Below are 22,859 nucleotides of genomic sequence, written 5' to 3' on the forward strand. Positions count from 1 at the left end.
TTGATGAAGATGAGTGAGGGGACTGAATATTGCCATCACACCCAAGTATCGCCCCACAGAGCTGCACGGAGAAAAATGCAACTTTGAAATGAAGCAATGTGGTTGTCACCAACACAACCACTGATAAAACTTAGAACCATTCATTCATAATGGGACATCCGGACATTCTGACTTCTTAATGATATGCAGTGTCATGCACTCTGAAGTGTTCTTGCCAAAGCATCCAACTAGTCAACTGGAATCCAGTTAAGCCAAAGATTTAGCTTTCAGTTTAATCAAATACAGTATATAAAAATATATATTGAATAATATTCTGAAGAAATAATCAAAGCAATCAAAAATGTCTACAGTGTAACTGGCCATGATCTTTTCAACAAAAATGTCATGAACCAGAGAAGGGGGGGTAACATAACTTTTTTTTACAGAAACTTGCTAAATTTACTCATTAGTCATAATAGTTTAGTTGTAGACCTTTTTGATTGTTTCAAATAGATAATAATTTCATCAGTAAGTAATGAGTTTTATTCATTACTTTTCTATTCTTGTACATATTATTTCGTTTTCTCACCTTATTTCACTGGCTAAAATATCTATACAATATGTAATAGAAGTGGTAATAACAGACATCCTTGTGTTGTTCTAATTCTCAGTTGGAAATCTTTCCGTTTTTCTCCATTGAGTATGATATTTGCCAATGGTTTGTAGATATCTTATCAGATTAAGGAAGTTTCTTTCTACTCTAGGGACAAATTATATCAAATGCATTTACTATGATGAATGTAATTTCCCTTTATTCTATTAATCTGGTTAATTACATTCATTTTTTTTTAAAGATTGTATTCCGAAAACAAAACCAACTTTAAGACATTTTATCCTTCATGCATATTTTCAGACTTGATCTGCTAATATTTTGTTTAGGCTTATGCTTCTATGTTCACAAAGAAGGTAGCTTGCATGTTTCTTTTTTAGTTCTTGTCAGGTTTTAGCACCAAGGTTATTCTAGCTCCATAAAATAAGTGAATGTTTTCTCTTTTTAGATTCCTGGAAGGTTCAGTGTAAGATTAGTGTCAATTTTTCCTTAAATTCTTGAAAGAATTCACCAGTGAAGCTATCTGACTAGAAATTTCTTTGGGGAAGAATTATTAATTATGGATTCAAAATATGAATCCGTATTTACGGATTTGAATTATGGATTCAAATATGGATTATGGATTCAAAATATGAGTCCATTTATTGGAAAATGTTCTTATTTTTAATTTTCTGTAGGATCTGTAATGATGCCCATTTTTAATTTTCTGATATTGATGTTTGGTGCTTTCTCTTTTTTTCCTAAATAAGTTTTCATAACAGTCTATCAGCTTTGTTAGGTTTTATGGAGACTCTAACTTTGACTGTTTTGCTTTCCCTATTGTACAACTTAATTTACTACTTCATTAGCCTTTATTATTACATTTTTTAATTTCTTTTCCTTCAGCTTTCTTTGGGTTTAATTTTCTGTGTTAAAAAATTATTGGCTTTCTGGATATTCAATTTTCAGATTTTTTACTTTTCTAATGAGTATTGTTTAAGTGCATAAGTTTTACCCTAACACTGTTTAACTGCATCCCAAGTTTCAATGTAATGCTTTTGTCATACATTAGATCAACATATATCCAAAATTTACTGTCATTTTTTTCTTTGATACATGGGATATTTAGAAACGTACTGCTTGAATTTATTACAGTATCTAGCATTGTTCCTAATATAACAAGTGATTAATATATTTTTGCTTAGCAATTAAATGTGCTAATTGACAAACAATATGTCTTAATACGAAATGTTTTGCATTGAGAGGGAAAATCGGTAAGCTTTGGTATTAGTGGTTTTCTAGGAATAGGACTGATTTTAGGTGTAGCCAATAAGATGTGAAGAAAGAGGAGCATAAAATCCTTAGGTATGCATAGAGGAAAGTGAACAAATTAATCTGAAGCAGAGGTTTCCCCAAAGTAGATATGGAATAATCCAAAAATAGAAGATAGGGCCAATTATAGAAGGCCTTGAATTCCAAACTAGAGTCAGAATTTACTTTATTTACATAAAGGAGCTAGTAAAATGTGTGGTACATTAGTGGAAATGAAACACTGATAATTTGTAATTATAATAAAGCCCATGGGTATATAGTCTTATTCATAATTATTTTGTTCAGAAGACTCATTATAAATATTGTATAGCAAATATGTAGTTTTCAGCTTATTTTATTTTAATCCTTTGAAAAGTAAATATCTCTAAGTAAACAATTTGTGATTTACACAAAAATAACAAGTTTTCTTTCCAATGATGGGTTCTACATTCATATTAAATAAAGGAGGATAGTCCCCTTTACAGCAGTTTTTGTTACTCAGAAAAGGTCACTGAAAATATTGATTATCTGTACAGAAAATAACACATTTTGCATGAAATGATGATCCTTTCACTTCTACTTCTGATGTAAAATTCATCAAGCCTAATCCTATGGAGAGTAAACTTTAGAAATAAATAGCTCATCTAAGTAAGTGGATTTTCTAACTTCCTGGAATCAAAAGAAGACCTTAATCAATTTCTTTTTCTGTGCTACAGGGTACCTGAAATCTCCTTTGGTCCTGAGAGAAATTCTCTTTGCTCTACATTTGGAAGGGTTTACTTTAGGGTGAAAAGTAGATTTATATTGCACTTCTTCAGAGATCCCAACTAATATAAAGGAAACAAAGCAACTAACACTCTTAGAAAGTAATGCCTGAATTAGGAATAGTCCTGAGCTAAACTATGAGATGGAGAAGTTACTTTCCTGTAGCTGCAGGCTTTTATCATTATTCTCCCCTTCAATTTCCTTCAGGGATCCACTTCTCCAGTACAATTTAATCTCTCCTTTCTTGACCTTAATCACTCTTAAAGCTCTGATGTGTTCCCATTAGCAGTAAGGGCTTGTACATAGGCAATGAAGCTTACTTGGAGATGGGATATATTAGAATCCTGGTAAAAAAGTAAGGAGTGGTGGAAAAGTATTTATACTTTGAAAAGTCCCCCACATGACATTTATACATTACTTCAGGGATGTAGACCTACAGACTTAGCATAATAAACTATTATTTTCAAGGATATAAGAATGCAATGTTATCTGCCCAAGGGTTGATCAGATTTTAAAGGTAGTGCATAGAGATGTCACTGACTGAAACAACGGAACAAATCATTAATTGTGGAATAAAAAGTCTTACATCTTGGGTACAAAGGTCCTTGGCTATATGTTATAGTGGAGAGACAGGAAAGAGAGGCTTCTCATCAATTCTCAAATGATGCTAACTAATTAATGTATTCACAAGACCATCCTTTCCTTCTACCATGTTTCCTGAATTTTACATCATATTCCTGAATTTGGAATTATGAGCAATATAGTATTTGTTGTAGCATTCAAAGCAGGGAATACTTGAAAATGAAGTTGAGAAGGAATATAAGGGTCAGATCTTGAGGGATTTATGTCATTTTAACAAGGTTGGACTTTATTTCATGGTCAACTTGGAAAAAGACAGTTTTAAATTGAATGACTTGTTCAGTTTTATAACTTTAATAACTTACTATGACTATGGGGAAATTCTGGTAAAATGAATATTAGTGAAATAAAAATAAAGAGCCTAAGGGCAGTAGTGAGTTCATTACAGTGGTTCAAGCAAAAGATAGTGAAGGCTTAAATTAAGATGAAAGTCAGTTATGAATAGGAGGAAATACGTTCAAGAAATATTAAGGAGATAAAATCAGCAGCACTTGGAGATTAATCAGATGAAGTAAAGAAAGATAAAAAATCACCCCCATTTTCCAGTGAAGTGAAGAGAGATTGTATTTTCACCAATGATAATGAAAAGCAAGTTGGGAAGGAGATACGAAGAATTTAGTTTAAAACAGGTTATATTTGAAGGTGTTTGTTGGACATTTGAACATATAAGTTTGAAATTTGAGGGAAATTCTCCTTTTCACAGAGAAGTCCTGAAGTGGCAACATACAACTGGGAATCTTCAGGATATAGGGCAGAATTTCAACCTTGAAAGTGGACATATCTCACAAAGAGAAAATATAAAATGAAAAGTTCAGAGGATTAATAATGGAATCTGGGAACATCAATAATTGAAGGGTCAGCAAAGAAAAAATAAACACAAGTCACAAATAAAGGTCAGAGGATATGGGGGAGAACCAGGAGGCTATGTTCTCATGATAAGCCAACAAAAGAGAAGCTTAGAGAAAAGATAAAATGGTGAATAAAACTGAGAAGCTTATTATGTGAGTGCCGAATGGCTCCTTTGGTTTAACAATGATAAAATCATCAGCATCATCCAGAACATCAGTGGCACAGTAGAGACAGAAGCCTCATCCTTGCGGGAGCTCAGAAGGGGTGCTAGCATTCCAGTGTCCAGAAGACTGGATAAAATGTGGAGGAGACAAAATGGCAGAGAGGGAAATATTAACCAAGAAAGGAGTTTTGAAATTGAGAATACTATTTCCAAAACAAAATCAATAATGGAAAAGATTATGATACCACAAAAATGCATGGGTGACTGATTAAAGGGGACACAACTGGAGAAGCTCGTCTTGACAAGAACAATAAACACTTTACCTCTGAGATTAAAGGGGAGATGGCTCTAAATTAAACAAGAACACCAAGCTACTAACCTATTTTCCTTTTATTCCAAGCCATTTTCTTCAGCCTGATTGCCTGTATGTTTCATTACCTCTTCCCTCAATTTGTCCTTCTTTAGCTTTCAAGTGTGCCATTCCCCTAAAAATGTGTTTATTTTATTTTATTCTATTTTATTATTTTCTATTTCAATAGAGAGAGCACACATGAGTGGGTGAGAGGGGTAGAGGGAAGGGGAGACAGACAGAGAGAGATAGAGAACCTTAGGCAGGCTCCACTCTCAGGATGGAGTCCAACACAGGGCTCAATCCCACAGCCTTGGGATCATGATCTGAGCCGAAATCAAGAGTCAGATGCTCAACTGACTGAACCACCCAGGTGCCCCAAAAATTCTATTTTAAAAATCAATAATTATCTGCCTGGCAATGACTTGGTGACCTCCACCTTGTCACTAAAATGGTTTATGCTCCTGTGGTGACTATGACATTATACATAATTACATCTATTTTTCTTTAACCTCATCTTTCTAGTCACTTTTTTCTGTCTTTTTTTTTCTTTGACTTTCCTTGCCCTCCTTCCTCCAAATGTCAATGTTCCCTAACACTCCACACCAGCCCTGTTCTCACTCTAGGCCGTCTCTTCCTGACAAGCTCATGGACTCTTAACTGTTTCCACCAGTAATCCCATGCAAAAGACATCCACCTCTATATCTACAGTCTTGTAATTGTCTGAAATTCTAGTTCTATATTTGGAACCACCTATGGGAAGTCACTTGCATGTGCTGCCAGCACTTTAATATGTCTAAAATAAATCTTGCCTTCCTCCCCAAACTACTTCTCATCTTCCTTCTTAATTTTTATAAGAATATCAATAATATTCTTCTAGCACCCAGTCTGAAAACTTATTGTCATTAAATCATTTCTTTTTTCCCTCCCAAAGCTAGTAAGTTGTCAAATTCTATTAATATCCCTCCTTTGCAATCTCATAATTAATACCAGGTCTTAATACATGTCACCTACATTATTGCATCCTACCTACACTACCTCCTCCTAAAGCAAATGTCTGAATGTTATTCCTAAACTTAAATTTTTCATTAACTCCATGTTGCTCATGGAATAGAGTCCAATTTTAAAATCAGGCCTCTTTATAGCATTATTAGCCCAGGTTGTATTAATTCATGCCATATCTGTAACTCTCTTGCCATTCCTCATATACATCCTGAAATTTCCCACCACTGCCTTGTTATTTTACCTGTACCCAGGTTACCCTTCGAACTAATGATTACATAAAAAAATTCTATCTGTTATTTAAGACTTAACTCTAAAGTCATCTTAGGTAGTAAATCTTTGCTTTACCCCAGGTACAAATCATTTTTAAACTCCTATGGAAATCTATCTGTATTTATTTCTTACCCTGTTGGCTTTAAACCATAAACTATAATTACGTAGAAAACTTTTATGTGATAGCAAAAAATGAGGTTTAAACAACTTAAATTCCTATTTTTCAGTATTTTAAGTTGTTCAATAACAAGATTAACATCTACATTTTCCCTTAATCCTGTATACAGTGTGTAAACCATAAATATGTGTCAAATGAAAGTAAAAATGATTTGAATACTGCAAAACAAATTTAAGTTGGTAAGATGATATATTGATGACTATATATATATATATATATATATCCCCAAAGAAAATATGACTTAAAATCTGGCTTAAGATCAAACAATTTATACTAGATATATAAATTAGCACATTGCAATTAATTTAAAATAAACTTTTTTTAACTGTGAAAATTTTAAAACAATTGCAAAATTAGTAATTTCCACCTAACATTGCATATACAGTTCCTAGTTCAAACCTCAGTGCAGAAAAACAATTTCCAAAGTTTTGAAAACAAAAATAACCCCTACATAATTTTCTTATTCTACTCATTTTTTTATATGAAATTTATTGTCAAATTGGTTTCCATACAACACCCAGTGCTCATCCCAAAAGGTGCCCTCCTCAATACCCATCACCCACCCTCTCCTCCCTCCCACCCCCCATCAACCCTCAGTTTGTTCTCAGTTTTTAACAGTCTCTTATGCTTTGGCTCTCTCCCACTCTAACCTCTTTTTTTTTTCCTTCCCTTCCTCCATGGGTTCCTGTTAAGTTTCTCGGGATCCACGTAAGATTGAAACCATATGGTAACTGTCTTTCTGTGTATGACTTATTTCACTTAGCATAACACTCTCCAGTTCCATCCATGTTGGCTACAAAAGGCCATATTTCATTTTTTCTCATTGCCACGTAGTACTCCATTGTGTATATAAACCACAATTTCTTTATCCATTCATCAGTTGATGGACATTTAGGCTCTTTCCATAATTTGGCTATTGTTGAGAGTGCTGCTATCAACATTGGGGTACAAGTGCCCCTATGCATCAGTACTCCTGTATCCCTTGGATAAATTCCTAGCAGTGCTATTGCTGGGTCATAGGGTAGGTCTATTTTTAATTTTCTGAGGAACCTCCACACTGCTTTCCAGAGTGGCTGCACCAGTTTGCATTCCCACCAACAGTGCAAGAGGGTTCCCGTTTCTCCACATCCTCTCCAGCATCTATAGTCTCCTGATTTGTTCATTTTGGCCACTCTGACTGGCGTGAGGTGATACCTGAGTGTGGTTTTGATTTGTATTTCCCTGATAAGGAGCGACGCTGAACATCTTTTCATGTGCCTGTTGGCCATCCGGATGTCTTCTTTAGAGAAGTGTCTATTCATGGTTTCTGCCCATTTCTTCACTGGGTTATTTGTTTTTCGGGTGTGGAGTTTGGTGAGCTCTTTATAGATTTTGGAGACTAGCCCTTTGTCCAATATGTCATTTGCGAATATCTTTTCCCATTCCGTTGGTTGCCTTTTAGTTTTGTTGGTTGTTTCCTTTGCTGTGCAGAAGCTTTTTATCTTCATAAGGTCCCAGTAATTCACTTTTGCTTTTAATTCCCTTGCCTTTGGGGATGTGTCGAGTAAGAGATTGCTACGGCTGAGGTCAGAGAGGTCTTTTCCTGCTTTCTCCTCTAAGGTTTTGATGGTTTCCTGTCTCACATTCAGGTCCTTTATCCATTTTGAGTTTATTTTTGTGAATGGTGTGAGAAAGTGGTCTAGTTTCAACCTTCTGCATGTTGCTGTCCAGTTCTCCCAGCACCATTTGTTAAAGAGGCTGTCTTTTTTCCATTGGATGTTCTTTCCTGCTTTGTCAAAGATGAGTTGGCCATACGTTTGTGGGTCTAGTTCTGGGGTTTCTATTCTATTCCTTTGGTCTATGTGTCTGTTTTTGTGCCAATACATGCTGTCTTGATGATGACAGCTTTGTAGTAGAGGCTAAAGTCTGGGATTGTGATGCCTCCTGCTTTGGTCTTCTTCTTCAAAATTCCTTTGGCTATTCGGGGCCTTTTGTGGTTCCATATGAATTTTAGGATTGCTTGTTCTAGTTTCGAGAAGAATGCTGGTGCAATTTTGATTGGGATTGCATTGAATGTGTAGATAGCTTTGGGTAGTATTGACATTTTGACAATATTTATTCTTCCAATCCATGAGCAGGGAATGTCTTTCCATTTCTTTAAATCTTCTTCAATTACCTTTATGAGCTTTCTATAGTTTTCAGCATACAGATCCTTTCCATCTTTGGTTAGATTTATTCCTAGGTATTTTACGCTTCTTGGTGCAATTGTGAATGGGATCAGTTTCTTTATTTGTCTTTCTGTTGCTTCATTGTTAGTGTATAAGAATACAACTGATTTCTGTACATTGATTTTGTATCCTGCAACTTTGCTGAATTCCTGTATCAGTTCTAGCAGACTTTTGGTGGAGTCTATCGGATTTTCCATGTATAATATCATGTCATCTGCAAAAAGCGAAAGCTTGACTTCATCTTTGCCAATTTTGATGCCTTTGATTTCCTTTTGTTGTCTGATTGCTGATGCTAGAACTTCCAGCGCTATGTTAAACAGCAGCGGTGAGAGTGGGCATCCTTGTCGTGTTCCTGATCTCAGGGAAAAAGCTCTCAGTTTTTCCCCATTGAGGATGATGTTAGCTGTGGGCTTTTCATAAATGGCTTTTATGATCTTTAAGTATGTTCCTTCTATCCCGACTTTCTCAAGGGTTTTTATTAAGAAAGGGTGCTGGATTTTGTCAAAGACCTTTTCTGCATCGATTGACAGGATCATATGGTTCTTCTCTTTTTTTTTGTTAATGTGATGTATTCTTCTTTTTGAGAAGCCTGGCTAGAGGTTTGTCAATTTTGTTTATTTTTTCAAAAAAACAACTCTTGGTTTCGTTGATCTGCTCTACAGTTTTTTTAGATTCTATATTGTTTATTTCTGCTCTGATCTTTATTATTTCTCTTCTTCTGCTGGGCTTAGGCTGCCTTTGCTGTTCTGCTTCTATTTCCTTTAGGTGTGCTGTTAGATTTTGTATTTGGGATTTTTCTTGTTTCTTGAGATAGGCCTGCATTGCAATGTATTTTCCTCTCAGGACTGCCTTTGCTGCGTCCCAAAGCGTTTGGATTGTTGTATTTTCATTTTCGTTTGTTTCCATATATTTTTTAATTTCTTCTCTAATTGCCTGGTTGACCCACTCATTCGTTAATAGGGTGTTCTTTAACCTCCATGCTTTTGGAGGTTTTCCAGACTTTTTCCTGTGGTTGATTTCAAGCTTCATAGCATTGTGGTCTGAAAGTATGCATGGTAAAATTTCAATTCTGGTAAACTTATGAAGGGCTGTTTTGTGACCCAGTATATGATCTATCTTGGAGAATGTTCCATGTGCACTCGAGAAGAAAGTATATTCTGTTGCTTTGGGATGCAGAGTTCTATAAATTTTTTTTTCAACGTTTATTTATTTTCGGGACAGAGAGAGACAGAGCATGAACGGGGGAGGGGCAGAGAGAGAGGGAGACACAGAATCGGAAACAGGCTCCAGGCTCTGAGCCGTCAGCCCAGAGCCCGACGCGGGGCTTGAACTCACGGACCGTGAGATCGTGACCTGGCTGAAGTCGGACGCTTAACCGACTGCGCCACCCAGGCGCCCCGGGATGCAGAGTTCTAAATATATCTGTCAAGTCCATCTGATCCAATGTCTCATTCAGGGCCCTTGTTTCTTTATTGACCGTGTGTCTAGATGATCTATCCATTTCTGTAAGTGGGGTGTTAAAGTCCCCTGCAATTACCACGTTCTTATCAATAAGGTTGCTTATGTTTATGAGTAATTGTTTTATATATTTGGGGGCTCCGGTATTCGGCGCATAGACATTTATAATTGTTAGCTCTTCCTGGTGGATAGACCCTGTAACTATTATATAATGTCCTTCTTCATCTCTTGTTACAGCCTTTAAAGTCTAGTTTGTCTGATATAAGTATGGCTACTCCAGCTTGCTTTTGGCTTCCAGTAGCATGATAAATAGTTCTCCATCCCCTCACTCTCAATCTAAAGGTGTCCTCAGGTCTAAAATGAGTCTCTTGTAGACAGCAAATAGATGGGTCTTGTTTTTTTATCCATTCTGATACCCTATGTCTTTTGGTTGGTGCATTTAATCCATTTACATTCAGTGTTATTATAGAAAGATACGGGTTTAGAGTCATTGTGATGTCTGTATGTTTTATGCTTATAGTGATGCCTCTGGTACTTTGTCTCACAGGGTCCCCCTTAGGATCTCTTGTAGGGCTGGTTTAGTGGTGACAAATTCCTTCAGTTTTTGTTTGTTTGGGAAGACCTTTATCTCTCCTTCTATTCTAAATGACAGACTTGCTGGATAAAGGATTCTCGGCTGCATATTTTTTCTGTCTAACACACTGAAAATCTCGTGCCAATTCTTTCTGGCCTGCCAAGTTTCAAAAGAGAGATCAGTCACGAGTCTTATAGGTCTCCCTTTATATGTGAGGGCACGTTTACCCCTCGCTGCTTTCAGAATTTTCTCTTTATCCTTGTATTTTGCCAGTTTCACTATGATATGTCGTGCAGAAGATCAATTCAAGTTACGTCTGAAGGGAGTTCTCTGTGCCTCTTGGATTTCTATGCCTTTTTCCTTCCCCAGTTCAGGGAAGTTCTCAGCTATGATTTCTTCAAGTACCCCTTCAGCACCTTTCCCTCTCTCTTCCTCCTCTGGGATACCAATTATGTGTATATTATTTCTTTTTAGTGCATCACTTAGTTCTCTAATTTTCCCCTCATACTCCTGGATTTTTTTATCTCTCTTTTTCTCAGCTTCCTCTTTTTCCATAACTTTATCTTCTAGTTCACCTATTCTCTCCTCTGCCTCTTCAATCCGAGCTGTGGTGGTTTCCATTTTGTTATGCATTTCGTTTAAAGCGTTTTTCAGCTCCTCGTGACTGTTCCTTAGTCCCTTGATCTCTGTAGCAAGAGATTCTCTGCTGTCCTGTATACTGTTTTCAAGCCCAGCGATTAATTTTATGACTATTATTCTAAATTCACTTTCTGTTATATTATTTAAATCCTTTTTGATCAGCTCATTAGCTGTTGTTATTTCCTGGAGATTCTTCTGAGGGGAATTCTTCCGCTTGGTCATTTTGGATAGTCCCTGGCGTGGTGAGGACCTGCAGGGCACTTCCCCTGTGCTGTGGTGTATAACTGGAGTTGGTGGGCGGAGCCACAGTCAGACCTGATGTCTGTCCCCAGCCCACCACTGGGGCCACAGTCAGACTGGTGTGTGCCTTCTCTTCCCCTCTCCTAGGGGAGGGATTCACTGTGGGGTGGCGTGGCCTGTCTGGGCTACTTGCACACTGCCAGGCTTGTGATGCTGGGGATCTGGTGTATTAGCTGGGGTGGGTAGGCAAGGTGCACGGGGGCAGGAGGGGCAGGCTTAGATCGCTTCTCCTTAGGTGATCCACTTCAGGAGGGGCCCTGTGGCAGCGGGAGGGAGTCAGATCCGCTGCCGGAGGTTTGGCTCCGCAGAAGCACAGAGTTGGGTGTTTGCATGGAGCGAGCAAGTTCCCTGGCAGGAACTGGTTCTCTTTGGGATTTTGGTTGGGGGATGGGCGGGGGAGATGGCGCTGGCCAGCGCCTTTGTTCCCCACCAAACTGAGCTCTGTCGTCAGGGGGCTCAGCAGCTCTCCCTCCCTTTGTCCTCCAGCCTTCCCACTTCCCGAGCAGAGCTGTTAACTTATGTCCTCCCAGACGCTAAGTCGCTCTTGCTGTCGGAACACAGTCCGTCAGGCCCCTCCGCTTTTGCAAGCCAGACTCAGGGGCTCTGCTTGGCCGGCGAGCCGCCCCTCCACCCCGGCTCCCTCCTGCCAGTCCGTGGAGCGCGCACCGCCTCGCCGCCCTTCCTACCCTCTTCCATGGGCCTCTCGTCTGTGCTTGGCTCTGGCGACTCCGTTCTGCTAATCCTCTCGCGGTTTTCTGGGTTATTTAGGCAGGTGTAGGTGGAATCTAAGTGATCAGCAGGACGTGCGGTGAGCCCAGCATCCTCCTACGCCGCCATCTTCCTTCAATCCCTTATTCTACTTATTTTTGAAAAGACTACAAGTTGAACATCTTGTAAAATATGCTAACTGTTGTGGAGATTAGGGGCTAAATCCATGATGAAACAGTATCTATTGTTTTGTGTGGCTGATTGTCAGTGAGGGTGTAGGGGACAGAAAAACTAGTTGACAAATGAATGAAGTATATGTTGACTTCTATTTTTTGTAAGTTGTTAAATTGGAAAAGCACTACCTGAATTTCCATTTATTTATGACAGCTTTGGAAGGATCACTTGCTTCTGCCGTGCTGTGGTTGCAGGCAAACCCAATGTGCAGAATCATATTTAAGTTAAGAATTGAGGCATGAGACCTAAGATTTACTAGAAGCAAAGTAATTGGTGCCAATAGTTTATTTTCATAAAAAGATTAGTTATTTTTTTTCATTTCACTCTAAGTCTAGCAATCAGGTCTACTTAACCCCAACCGAAATGTTTGGCCATACTATAAACTCAGGGACCATTTTTGGTTGAAGTTCCCAGTGAGTTAACAAAGTGAAGGTTCAGTCCCCGTTAAATATCTTTGTTCACTCCAATTTGATCTGATTGGACTCAAACTATGTGTGTTTGTATTTCTATCCTAAATATCCAGGCTCCAAGTAATTGAGAGTCTGTGCAGGGCTCAACCTCCAAGTAGTTGAATCTTTCCTTGTTTTTTTTTAGTTTATTTTTTAGTTTTTTAAACATTTTTATTTATTTTTCAGAGACAGAGAGAGAGTATGAGAGGAGGAAGGGAAGAGAGAGAGGGAGACACAGAATCCGAACCGGGGTCTAGGCTCTCAGCTGTCAGCAGAGAGCCTGACATGGGGCTCGAACCCATCACCTGTGAAATGATGACTTGAGCCGAATTCGGACACTTAACCGACTGAGCTACCCAGGTGCCTCAAATCTTCTCTTCTTAACTCTGTCTCCAGGCTGCCTTTCATAATGAGGGATTTCCTAAGGCTCTATATTTGAAATCTAATTCCAAATGAAACCCAAATACCGGTACTTGGACACCCCATTAGCCTCACTCTTGGCTACCAATTCTGAACCAAAACTTTGCCTTGCTTTTGTTCTTGCTTTTAACACATATCCATATGCTGGTGTCATATTCACTTCCTGGACCCATGTACACTTGTACCCTTCCCTATATTAATGACTTTTCCTGAATCTATAGACCTTCAGCCTTTTCATGATACCATGGCATCATCCTTTCTGAAACAAGCAAGTATTACCCACATTCCACTTAATGCCAACAAGGAAAACTGATTTGAAAATAAGACACCACAAAAGAATGAGATACATTAAAGTGACTTCGATGATTTATGACTCTATCACTTAGGACACATTGATACTGAGCTAAATTTACTTCAATCACTTATCAAGAATAGTTTAGGTTATTAGAAAAAGATATAATTAGGAAACATTTTATTCCTATGTGTGGTAAATTTAGAATAATAAATAGAACTGTATTTAAGAGAAGGCATCCATTAATTTCAGTAACTCTAGCTTCTAATTATTACTTTACAAAAATTTATCTTTTCTTAAAGTATTCTTTATCTAATTTTTGTCTTAGACATACATATGTATACTAATTTATACATTAATTTATATATTAATTAAATATAGTAATTTATATTATGGTTTATTAACTAATATATAAATGTATATTATATTAATTTATTTCCATGTATTCATTTATATTCATATATATAATATATATTTATATTCACATATATAATATTATACATATATAAATTACTTGGTATTGAGAATGTGGATATGTGTTATTTACATTTTATGTCTTCCTAGAGTGCTGATATATATTCTCTTTATAAAGCATATGCAATAGAGAGTTTTTTAGGAGTAAAAGGTGATGTTGTTTTAGGGAATTATGTGTGAAATGGTATGTGTGTAGGTTTGTGTGTGTGTGAGTGTATGTTAAGTATAAGGTTGTTAAATTGTCTCTTGAGATACTTCTGAAAACATTGGATATATTGCTGACTTCATTTCTATTTGTAAAGAAGAATCACAAATTGTAGAATTGTTCCAGATTATTTTGAATAGGGAATATGTAAAACTTTTCTTCATGATGATTACTTTTAATGTATATTACTGTTTTAAACATGTTATTTAAATGTCTCCTAAAAGGCATCAAAATTCATATATGTAGGCCTCTGATTAGATATGACAAGAGAAATAACTTTGAAAACTTAAATCCCTAACTTCCCAATATTTTTTAGAGCAAAATATCCCCAAGTGAGCATTTCAATTTAATATTTTCTAATTTAATATTATGCAAGCACAAAGTGAACATTGTTCACATAAGCTCTACTAGTCCATATTTCATTTGTTCAAGCCCTGTCTTCCTAAGGCAGTATATTGAACTTGAATACTCTCCAGATGATTGGGATCCTGTTCAGCTTGAATAGCAGCATTTCTTCAATTTTTTGAAAACTAACTTGCAAGTGGACTATAATTACTCATTTTAGTTTATGACCTTAAAGAAGTGAAACCATTGGCACTAGAACACTGAACACAAAAGCCTTGTTAACATGGATACCATAAATCTTATGCAAAGTGGGTTTGTTTCTGTGTCAATGAAATAGCAAAATCAATAAATTAGACCTCTTTTATAAGCACCGAACAATACATTAAGTCAGGAACCTTAGCAGAAATAAGCTATAGCCATGACATCTTTTTCTTCAAGCTGCATTTACCTTTTTTAGTTGAGGCAGCACCAGCCTCTTCTTTGGCTCGTTCAGTTTCTGCAAATTCAGATATTAAAGAATGAGAAATGGATATCAGAGATGCCAGGTCGATATCTTATGGTATTGTAAGTCAGACAAGACTAAAAGTGCCCAAAAGATAAAATATGTGTGGCGCCTGAGAGCAAAGCAAGCAGCAAAGAAGAGCCACTCTATAAAGTACTTACATATTTTTAAAGTAATGAACTCTCTTATCTCTCCCACATACTGCTCTGCCGTATTAAATTTTAATGCCTATGTAAGTAGTGGCCATAAAACAAGGTGGCTTATTTCACAAAATACACTGGAATACTAATTAGTTTATATTCAAATGTAAAATGATGTATGAGTTGTGTGGAAGAGGACTTTTTCGCTTAGCCTTTAATTATGGGGATGGCAAGCAGTATTTGATCTCAATCAATTAGCTCTATATTATAAAAGATTAGCTGTAATATTATGGAAAATTCCATTTGAATATTGCTTGGAGAGAGAGAAAATTTTTTAAAGGCCAAAGTGGCCTCCTGTGATTTCTCATGTAGTTTATCTGGTGTGGAATATAAGAGAGCTGTCTGGAAGACATAATCTGAAATGCTGGTCCTAGTACAAAATTTTGGACCTCGAATCATAGCTAATTGAAAGAACTTTCTCCAGTCTATAGGAAAATAACAAAAATAACAATGAACTGGTGAATATTTACAAATATTTATTCATTTTACTGACTTTTTATTTTTTGATGTTGTTCTCCTTGGCCACCTGTATTTTTATGTTTACTTTTATTTTCATTAGATGTGTACGTATCCCCCTCACTCATATGCACTCAGCAGCTGAGCTCTAGGAACAACCACACAACAGGACTCTTCATGCCCCCTCTCCGTCCATCCTTATGCCATAGACCTTGGGCTGTGAGAAAGATCAGATGTCAGAAGAGGCCTTCACATCATGTTCAGGCTTTAATTCTACCATATTAGATATCATGAGCTTTGCAATTTGAGCCTATGCAAGAAGTCATGTAAATAACCTCTTCCAGGCTGTCTTAAGACCCTGAGCTCCAGGACTATGCAGACCCCTGGCTGTTGTACACCTTCCAGATAAAGACTTTACACTGGTGGTTCTCAAACTTCAGCATGCATCTGAGTCACCCCGTGGGCTGTTAAAACTCAGACACAGCCCAGATGGTTTGTGATTCAAAGAGTCTAGGGCATGTCCTGAGAATTTACATTTCTAATCATTTCCCAGGTGATGCTTATGCCTTTGGTCCAGACCATAGTTTGGAAACTGATTACCAAATATCCCCTAAGAGACCATCAAGCTGAATCCTTCTGTGATCCCCATTTGTGTTTACCTCAGTTACCACCATGAACCTAGGCTTCTGGCAGAAAACAGAGTTCACATTTCTCCTAAAAACAGATCCTTACCAAAGTCCTTCCAACTCTCCACTACAGTATATGCAACAGTATCCTCAGCCCCTATTCAGAGCATGAGCTTTGCTGTCTTCTTTTAACCACCCCCTAGCTCCCTAAGGCCTCTGCAACTCTGCAAGCAGTCTTCTAAAATGGAGAATGTTTGTTTTCCCAACCCTTACATACCAAAGTGTCTATTATTTCTCAATGGTTGTTATCTCCTGGCTTTCCGTAACCCTCATTTCCTTTGAAGTGTACACTATCAGTTTGTATCTGGCTTGATCCCTCCTCTTATTGTCATTATTGACCTTATACTCTAGCACCATCCCTCATTGAGTATTTTTGCACATAGTTGTCTTCCTCTACTATTGTGAGATTTCATTAAGAACCACTCTCAAACACGGTTGAGCATTAGAATAAGTTGGGGGCTATTACAAGTCTATGGGTGTCAGATGTAGTAGGTCTATGGTGAGCTATAGAGTTTTGAAAGCTTTGAGATTCTGAGTTAATGGATCTGAAAGGAGCCCTGGGTATTCATATATTTGGAAGCTTTCCAAGGTACTCTAATATTTAACTAGGATTGGGAGTCATACACACAGTTCATATGTATGCTTTATCTCTCATTTCCTTGACCTCCTCACTTAAAACAAGATTCCTGCCCCCTACCAACATACTCTTGGACTTTGCTTCCAAAACTTTGATCCCCCAAATCCTATTCTCTGGCACCATTCTTCATTTTACAGCTCACTTACTCAAGAATCTTTTCCAAATAAGGGCACCTGGGTGGCTCAGTCAGTGAAGCATCCGAATTCAGCTCAGGTCATGATCTGGCAGTTCATAAGTTCAAGCCCTGAATCAGGCTCTGTGCTAACAGCTTAGAGCCTGGAGCCTGCTTCAGATTCTGTGTCTCCTTCTCTCTCTGCCTCTCCCCTGTTCACACTCTGTCGCTCTCTCTCAAAAATAAACATTAAAATTTTTTTTAAAAAGAACCTTTTCCAAATGGTATCTGACTCCATCAATACTTTTGTTCTTTTGACCTTACCCCTTTTTCACTGCTCCTGCTCATTAGTCTTATCAATATTTAAATGAGCCATGGTTAAATCATTCACTTAGTGATCTGCTTTTACAGTTACCAGCAGTTTCTCAGGCTGCTTTTAAACTGTTCGGTGGCTAAAAACACCAGAAATTTATTCTTTCAAAGTTCTGGAGGCAAGAAGTCCAAAATTAAGGTGCTGTCAGGGCCATACTCTGAAGCTATCTTGGAACTCTCATAGAAAGAATCCTTCCTTGCCTCTTGCTAGCTTCTGGTGGTTATTGGCAGTCCTTGGCATTTACTGATTTATAGCTGCCTCACCCCAATTCCTCCTTTTCTGTTCATATGATTCTCCTCCCTCTGTACGAATTTGTGCATCTCCAAATCTTCCTCTCCTTCTAAAGACACCAGTCATTGGATTCAGGGCCCACTCTAATCCGTATGACCTCATCCTAACTTGATTCAATCACACTCATAGGTACCGACTTGGGACTTTAGGATATCCTTTGCAGTGACACAATTCAGCCCATGACACCCTCAAAACACAAAACTACTTTATGTCTGCCACCTGAGCAGCCATCCAAACTTGAGGAAGTCCCTACTCCTGCTTCAGGTCTCACTTGAGTTGTCTCATTTCAGTAGTTAAGGGGAGTGTTCAACACTGATCAGCAATACTAGCACAGACCTACGGAAATTGTTTTCCCATTCTAGACAACTGGCTCATGCCTTCTCTCCCCTCCTCAAACTTCCAATATCCTGCAGTGTAGAGGCAAGCTGCTGTTGAGAAATTCAGGGAGAAAATAAAAGCAGACTACACTACCTCCTGTTTTCACCACCTCACCAGCACATACCTGTGCCATTTGTTTTCCTTTCAATCCCAAAGGATGATGGGTCCCCACCCCAATTTAATACCAGTCCATCCTGCCTCCCTTCTCCTTCTGCCAAGTCAAGGTCTTTTTCTTGCAAATGTTGCTTCTATCTGCTACCTCATCAGTTTTCCACCTCAGTGACACTTTCACATCAGTTCAAAAACATAATATGTCACTCTTTATAACTGCAGACAACCACATCCTTCACTTCTATACACCTCCCACCTCAGCTGCCTCCTCTCTCTGTGGTCCATCACAGCCTCCAGGGAGTTGTGACAGTGTCACCAATTCTGTTTTCTCACTCTGTTTTTTTAAAACTTGACTAATTATGAAAAATATTATATAAATGAAAGATACAAAAGCATATAACATATGTGCGCACTTTAATGAATGGTAATAAAAAATGCATACCTTTGTAACATCCAGCAAGCTTAAGAAATAAAATATCACCAAAGCTTTTGAAACCTCTTACTCATTCCACTACCTCATGCTTTTTCCTTCATCTCAGAATTATTATTGTCCTAAATTTTATATTAATCATTTTCTTATTTTTTAACACAGTTGTTTATTACATGTACTTACCTCTAAACAAAGACAAGACCATTTTTCATAGATTGAACTATATTGTTTAGTGAGATAACTTTATAAATATTGATTTATATTGTTTAATTCTTGTAATTTGCTTCTTCAAAACATCATGTTGAGATGCAGTGTTAAAATAGTCACCAACAGAGGCTCTTAGACTGGGGTAGCTCTAGCGATTTTGGTGGCTTATAGAAACAAACCAAAGCCAGAGTCTTCTAGATTTTTCTGGAATCTGAGAAACTAAAACTCAAGAGCAACTATCATGACATCCAAATAACTAAACCTTCCCAAACAAAGCAAACATTTAAGTTACAGCCAATTAAATCACTTCTTTGTTTTGCTTCTGTGTATTCTTAAACCTCTGCCCTAGATCCTGCCTATGGAGTACCCTTAACTAGTTTTCATTTTTGGCACTGCTTCAAAATCTTTGTTTAACTTTTTATGGAAGCCATGTTGACATGAGTAGCTGTGGCTGATTAATTTTAACTGCTGTACAGTATTCCACTATATGTACATTCTAATAATTATATATTCATCCTTCTGCCAATGGACATTAGGTCATGTCTGATTTTTGTGCTGTTATAAATAATCCTGCTTTAAACATTCCCACACATGTCTCCTGGTGCACATGTTGAAGAATTTTCTTAGAAGTGAAATCATTAGTTCATAGCATTTTCTCATGTTTAATTTTTCCAGATAAATGCCACAATGTTCCCCCAAATTTTACATTCATACCAACAGTGTATGGTGAGTTTCCATTGCTTCATATGATTACCGTTCCCAGAATAATAATTTTCCTCTTTTTTGGTCAATCTGGCACATGTCCAATAGTATCCCATTGTGCTTCTAATTAAAATTCCATTATACTAAGAGACTAAACATCTTTTGATATGCTTATAAAACATTTGTGGGCTTTTTTTGATGCTTACTTATATCTTTTTACCCATTTTTTTTGTCCACTGTTCTATCAATGTCTTGTATTCATTTTTAGAGTTATTTAATTTTTGCTACTCACTTCTTGTTACTTATGTGTGCTACAAATATTGTTTCCAAGTGTGTAGCTTGTATTTTGTTAGTATTGTATTAGTACTATTTTGAATTTATTCAGTCAGCCTTGTCTGTAATTTGAGTTGTGATATTATAATTTATTATCAAAATTGAGCAAGTGAAAGGAAGTGCTAATAATAATTATTCATATGAATATGAATATGAATATTAAGACTGTCTTCACCAATTGACATACATGGTCATACATGTCATGCAGTCTGTGTTCTAGACACACCTTATTGACATCAGAGCTATTGTTCAGGTCCATAGATATTTTCCCCCCGTAACTTCCATTACAGAGTAGGTAACTGATTCCCAAAAGCCATGCCACTTTTCTAACTAATGTAAATTGTCCCCAAGTACTCTTCTAATAGTATACACCTAATGGATTCAAAAGGGACTTTTTTCCCCCTTTTTTTAAAAGCAATTTCTACACCCAATGTGGAGCTCAAACTCATACCCCCAAAGTCAAAAGTCACATGCTCCACTGACTGAGCCAGTCAGGTGTCCCAAAGGAACTTTACTTTTAAATTCTGTGTATTGGTTTCTCCTGAAGAATCTTGACATGTATTAGTAGATCAAGAGATAATCATCTGACTCACACATTTAGGTATTGAAGTGTAGTTAAGGTAATAAAGACAGTTAGGCTTGGTGGCTGAGCACACACAAGTCAAATGCAGTGCTAAGATCAAAGGAAGAAAAATGCATGAGTATTGACATTTCAATTAAAATTATTCAAAAAAATTAAAAATGACTGGACTTTGGAGCCTTTTTTGCTCAAAATTCAGATTGACCAGAGGCTGAAAGAACATGCACACAGAATACATGATCAGAGCCCTGTGGTCCTTGATACGAAGAAGGAAGTAATATATAGATGTGTTTCCAAGGTCTTGAGGCACATTGGTCACTGAAGTGTTCTTGGAGGGAAAAAAAGGATATGATGTGGTCAAATATAGTTGCTAAGCATTGTGTACTGCATTTCCTCTTGAAGATTCACCAAGGAGAACATTAAAGACCTGAAATGACCTAGGGCTTAAAAATCTACTTATTTGGATCTTTTCCTGTTTGGAAATGGCTAATCATATTGTCAACTCCTATGTTGCTATCCAGCATGTGGGAAAGCAGCTACAATGGACTGCAGAGAAGGGAACTGGGTGTGTTGAAGCATTTTTGTATGTCCTATGATAAAAGAATTTGTGTTGACTTGCAGAAATTGTAAATCTAGGTTTGGCATGCCTGCTAAGTCCAAGACAGTCTTCTTCTACCCACATAACCCCTGACACATAACTTTATATAGAGAGGTATTAAGTGCCCCTCCATAGTACTACCTTCTAGAATTTGAAATATTTTGTTTCCTTCAAGTTCATGGTACAATGACGACCTCCACCATGAACTAAGAGAGCTCCTGAGTTTGTCTGTGTCCTCCAGTATTTTTCCTACAGTGATTTTGATTTCCTCCGGCACCTAGAACAAATAGTTCCACACCACAAATTCAACCAACATTCTAGTTATTTCCTGGAATGAAGTGTTAATGACCAGCTACCTTTTATTTTTCGATGGACTTGCACTAACCCTGTCAATCTCACCTCTCCTTTTTAATTCAACACCAAGCAATTGTATCACATAAATATTTAATTTATGTTAATTAAACTATACATCTCACTCTCATTTGCTCTCATAACTTAGGATACCATAAATCATATCCCAAATGTTTAGGTTATATACAAAAAACTATGTGCACCATATTATATGAGGAATTTTCAAGAGTATTTGTAATGAAGAGCAATCTTTACCTTAGGCAATAAAGTTATTGCCTACAATAAAGTAATGGCCTACTGTGCATAGCAGATGTGTAAAAATTCTTCTGTTGTATGGTTTCAAGACCGAAAAGCAACTCTTAGTTGAATAAATGGATGGTCACACTGTTAGTAGAGAATTTAAGCAATTTATGAATTATCTGTAATTAATTTTTGTATTGAGCAATAATGCCCATGTCAAGTCTAAATTTTTCAACTGTATGAAGAGTTGAGTATTAATTCTTTTGAAACTTTTATATTGGGTCTAAGATGATTTAGCAACTTAATTTGCTAATTTCCTGCAAAAGATGCTGATCTCTTCAAAACTTGATTGGATAGTGTGCCTCATAGATAGCAGAACTTAACAGGGCTGTTTTATTGCAAATCAACATTTTTATCTATATGTCACATTTTTCTGGGAAGAAAATGTTCATTTTTAGCATAGTCTTCAATCTAACATTCTCTACCAGTGCTGCAAAATTATCAGTTTTGTTTTATATATTTTCTTGATTATGCATTTCTACAGACTAAGTATTAGCATGCTGAAGATTCCATAATACAGAGTTCCAATCAGCTTTACATTCAACTAAAAATTTTCATGAAAATATAAATAGAATTTTAGGTTCATGTTACACCTCTCAATCAAAGTCTGTAATGTCTATATAAACACTTCCAACTGTAATTTTTTAAAAGACATGCCCACCAAGTTACTCTCCATTATATTTCTAATTTTTCTCTGATATATCCACCAATGAAATACTTTATCTCAAAATCCTGGCACTAAATAAAACATGCATTTGTTTTATATATTAATACCATACCTATGCAGCTCCAAACCAAATGAAAAATATAATTATATTTATATCATGTGAAGAACTTAAGTTTGACAGTAAGTCCTGTATATCAATCTTAGAGAAGTTAAAGTATATTTTTTCTGAAATCAAATATATGTCCTTATGCCTAAAATAACTTTCATTAATGACAATCTGTTAAGTACTTCATACAATTGAGAAAAACCATCAAAGACACCAGCATTTATCCCTAAGCATGGAGTGAAAGCTACTATTGATGCAAATGTCATGGTATATTATAGTTATCTGTTAATATTCATAATCTGAAGATATAAACCCTAAAAGGAAATTATGATTTTATAAGAGCAATAGTTAAAGTTGTTGGAGGCTTCATTTCATTCAAGACACAATGTCTTTCACTGGTAGACAAATTATGTTGCCTGTTGGTTCGATCAAGTGAT

General features: G+C 36.9%; 1 protein-coding gene across 1 annotated transcript in view; it reads right to left on the minus strand.

Annotated features, from left to right (window-relative positions):
* Nucleotides 1-22,859, minus strand: part of TRDN (triadin) — a 395,011-nt gene that overhangs the window by 118,420 nt on the left and 253,732 nt on the right. Inside the window, exon 20 of the mRNA XM_043592239.1 lies at nt 14,851-14,898. Coding sequence (XP_043448174.1) covers nt 14,851-14,898 — 48 coding nt within the window. The remainder of the gene's footprint in view (nt 1-14,850; nt 14,899-22,859) is intronic.

This window comes from Prionailurus bengalensis, chromosome B2, assembly GCF_016509475.1.
Source record: "Prionailurus bengalensis isolate Pbe53 chromosome B2, Fcat_Pben_1.1_paternal_pri, whole genome shotgun sequence".
Lineage (NCBI taxonomy): Eukaryota > Metazoa > Chordata > Mammalia > Carnivora > Felidae > Prionailurus > Prionailurus bengalensis.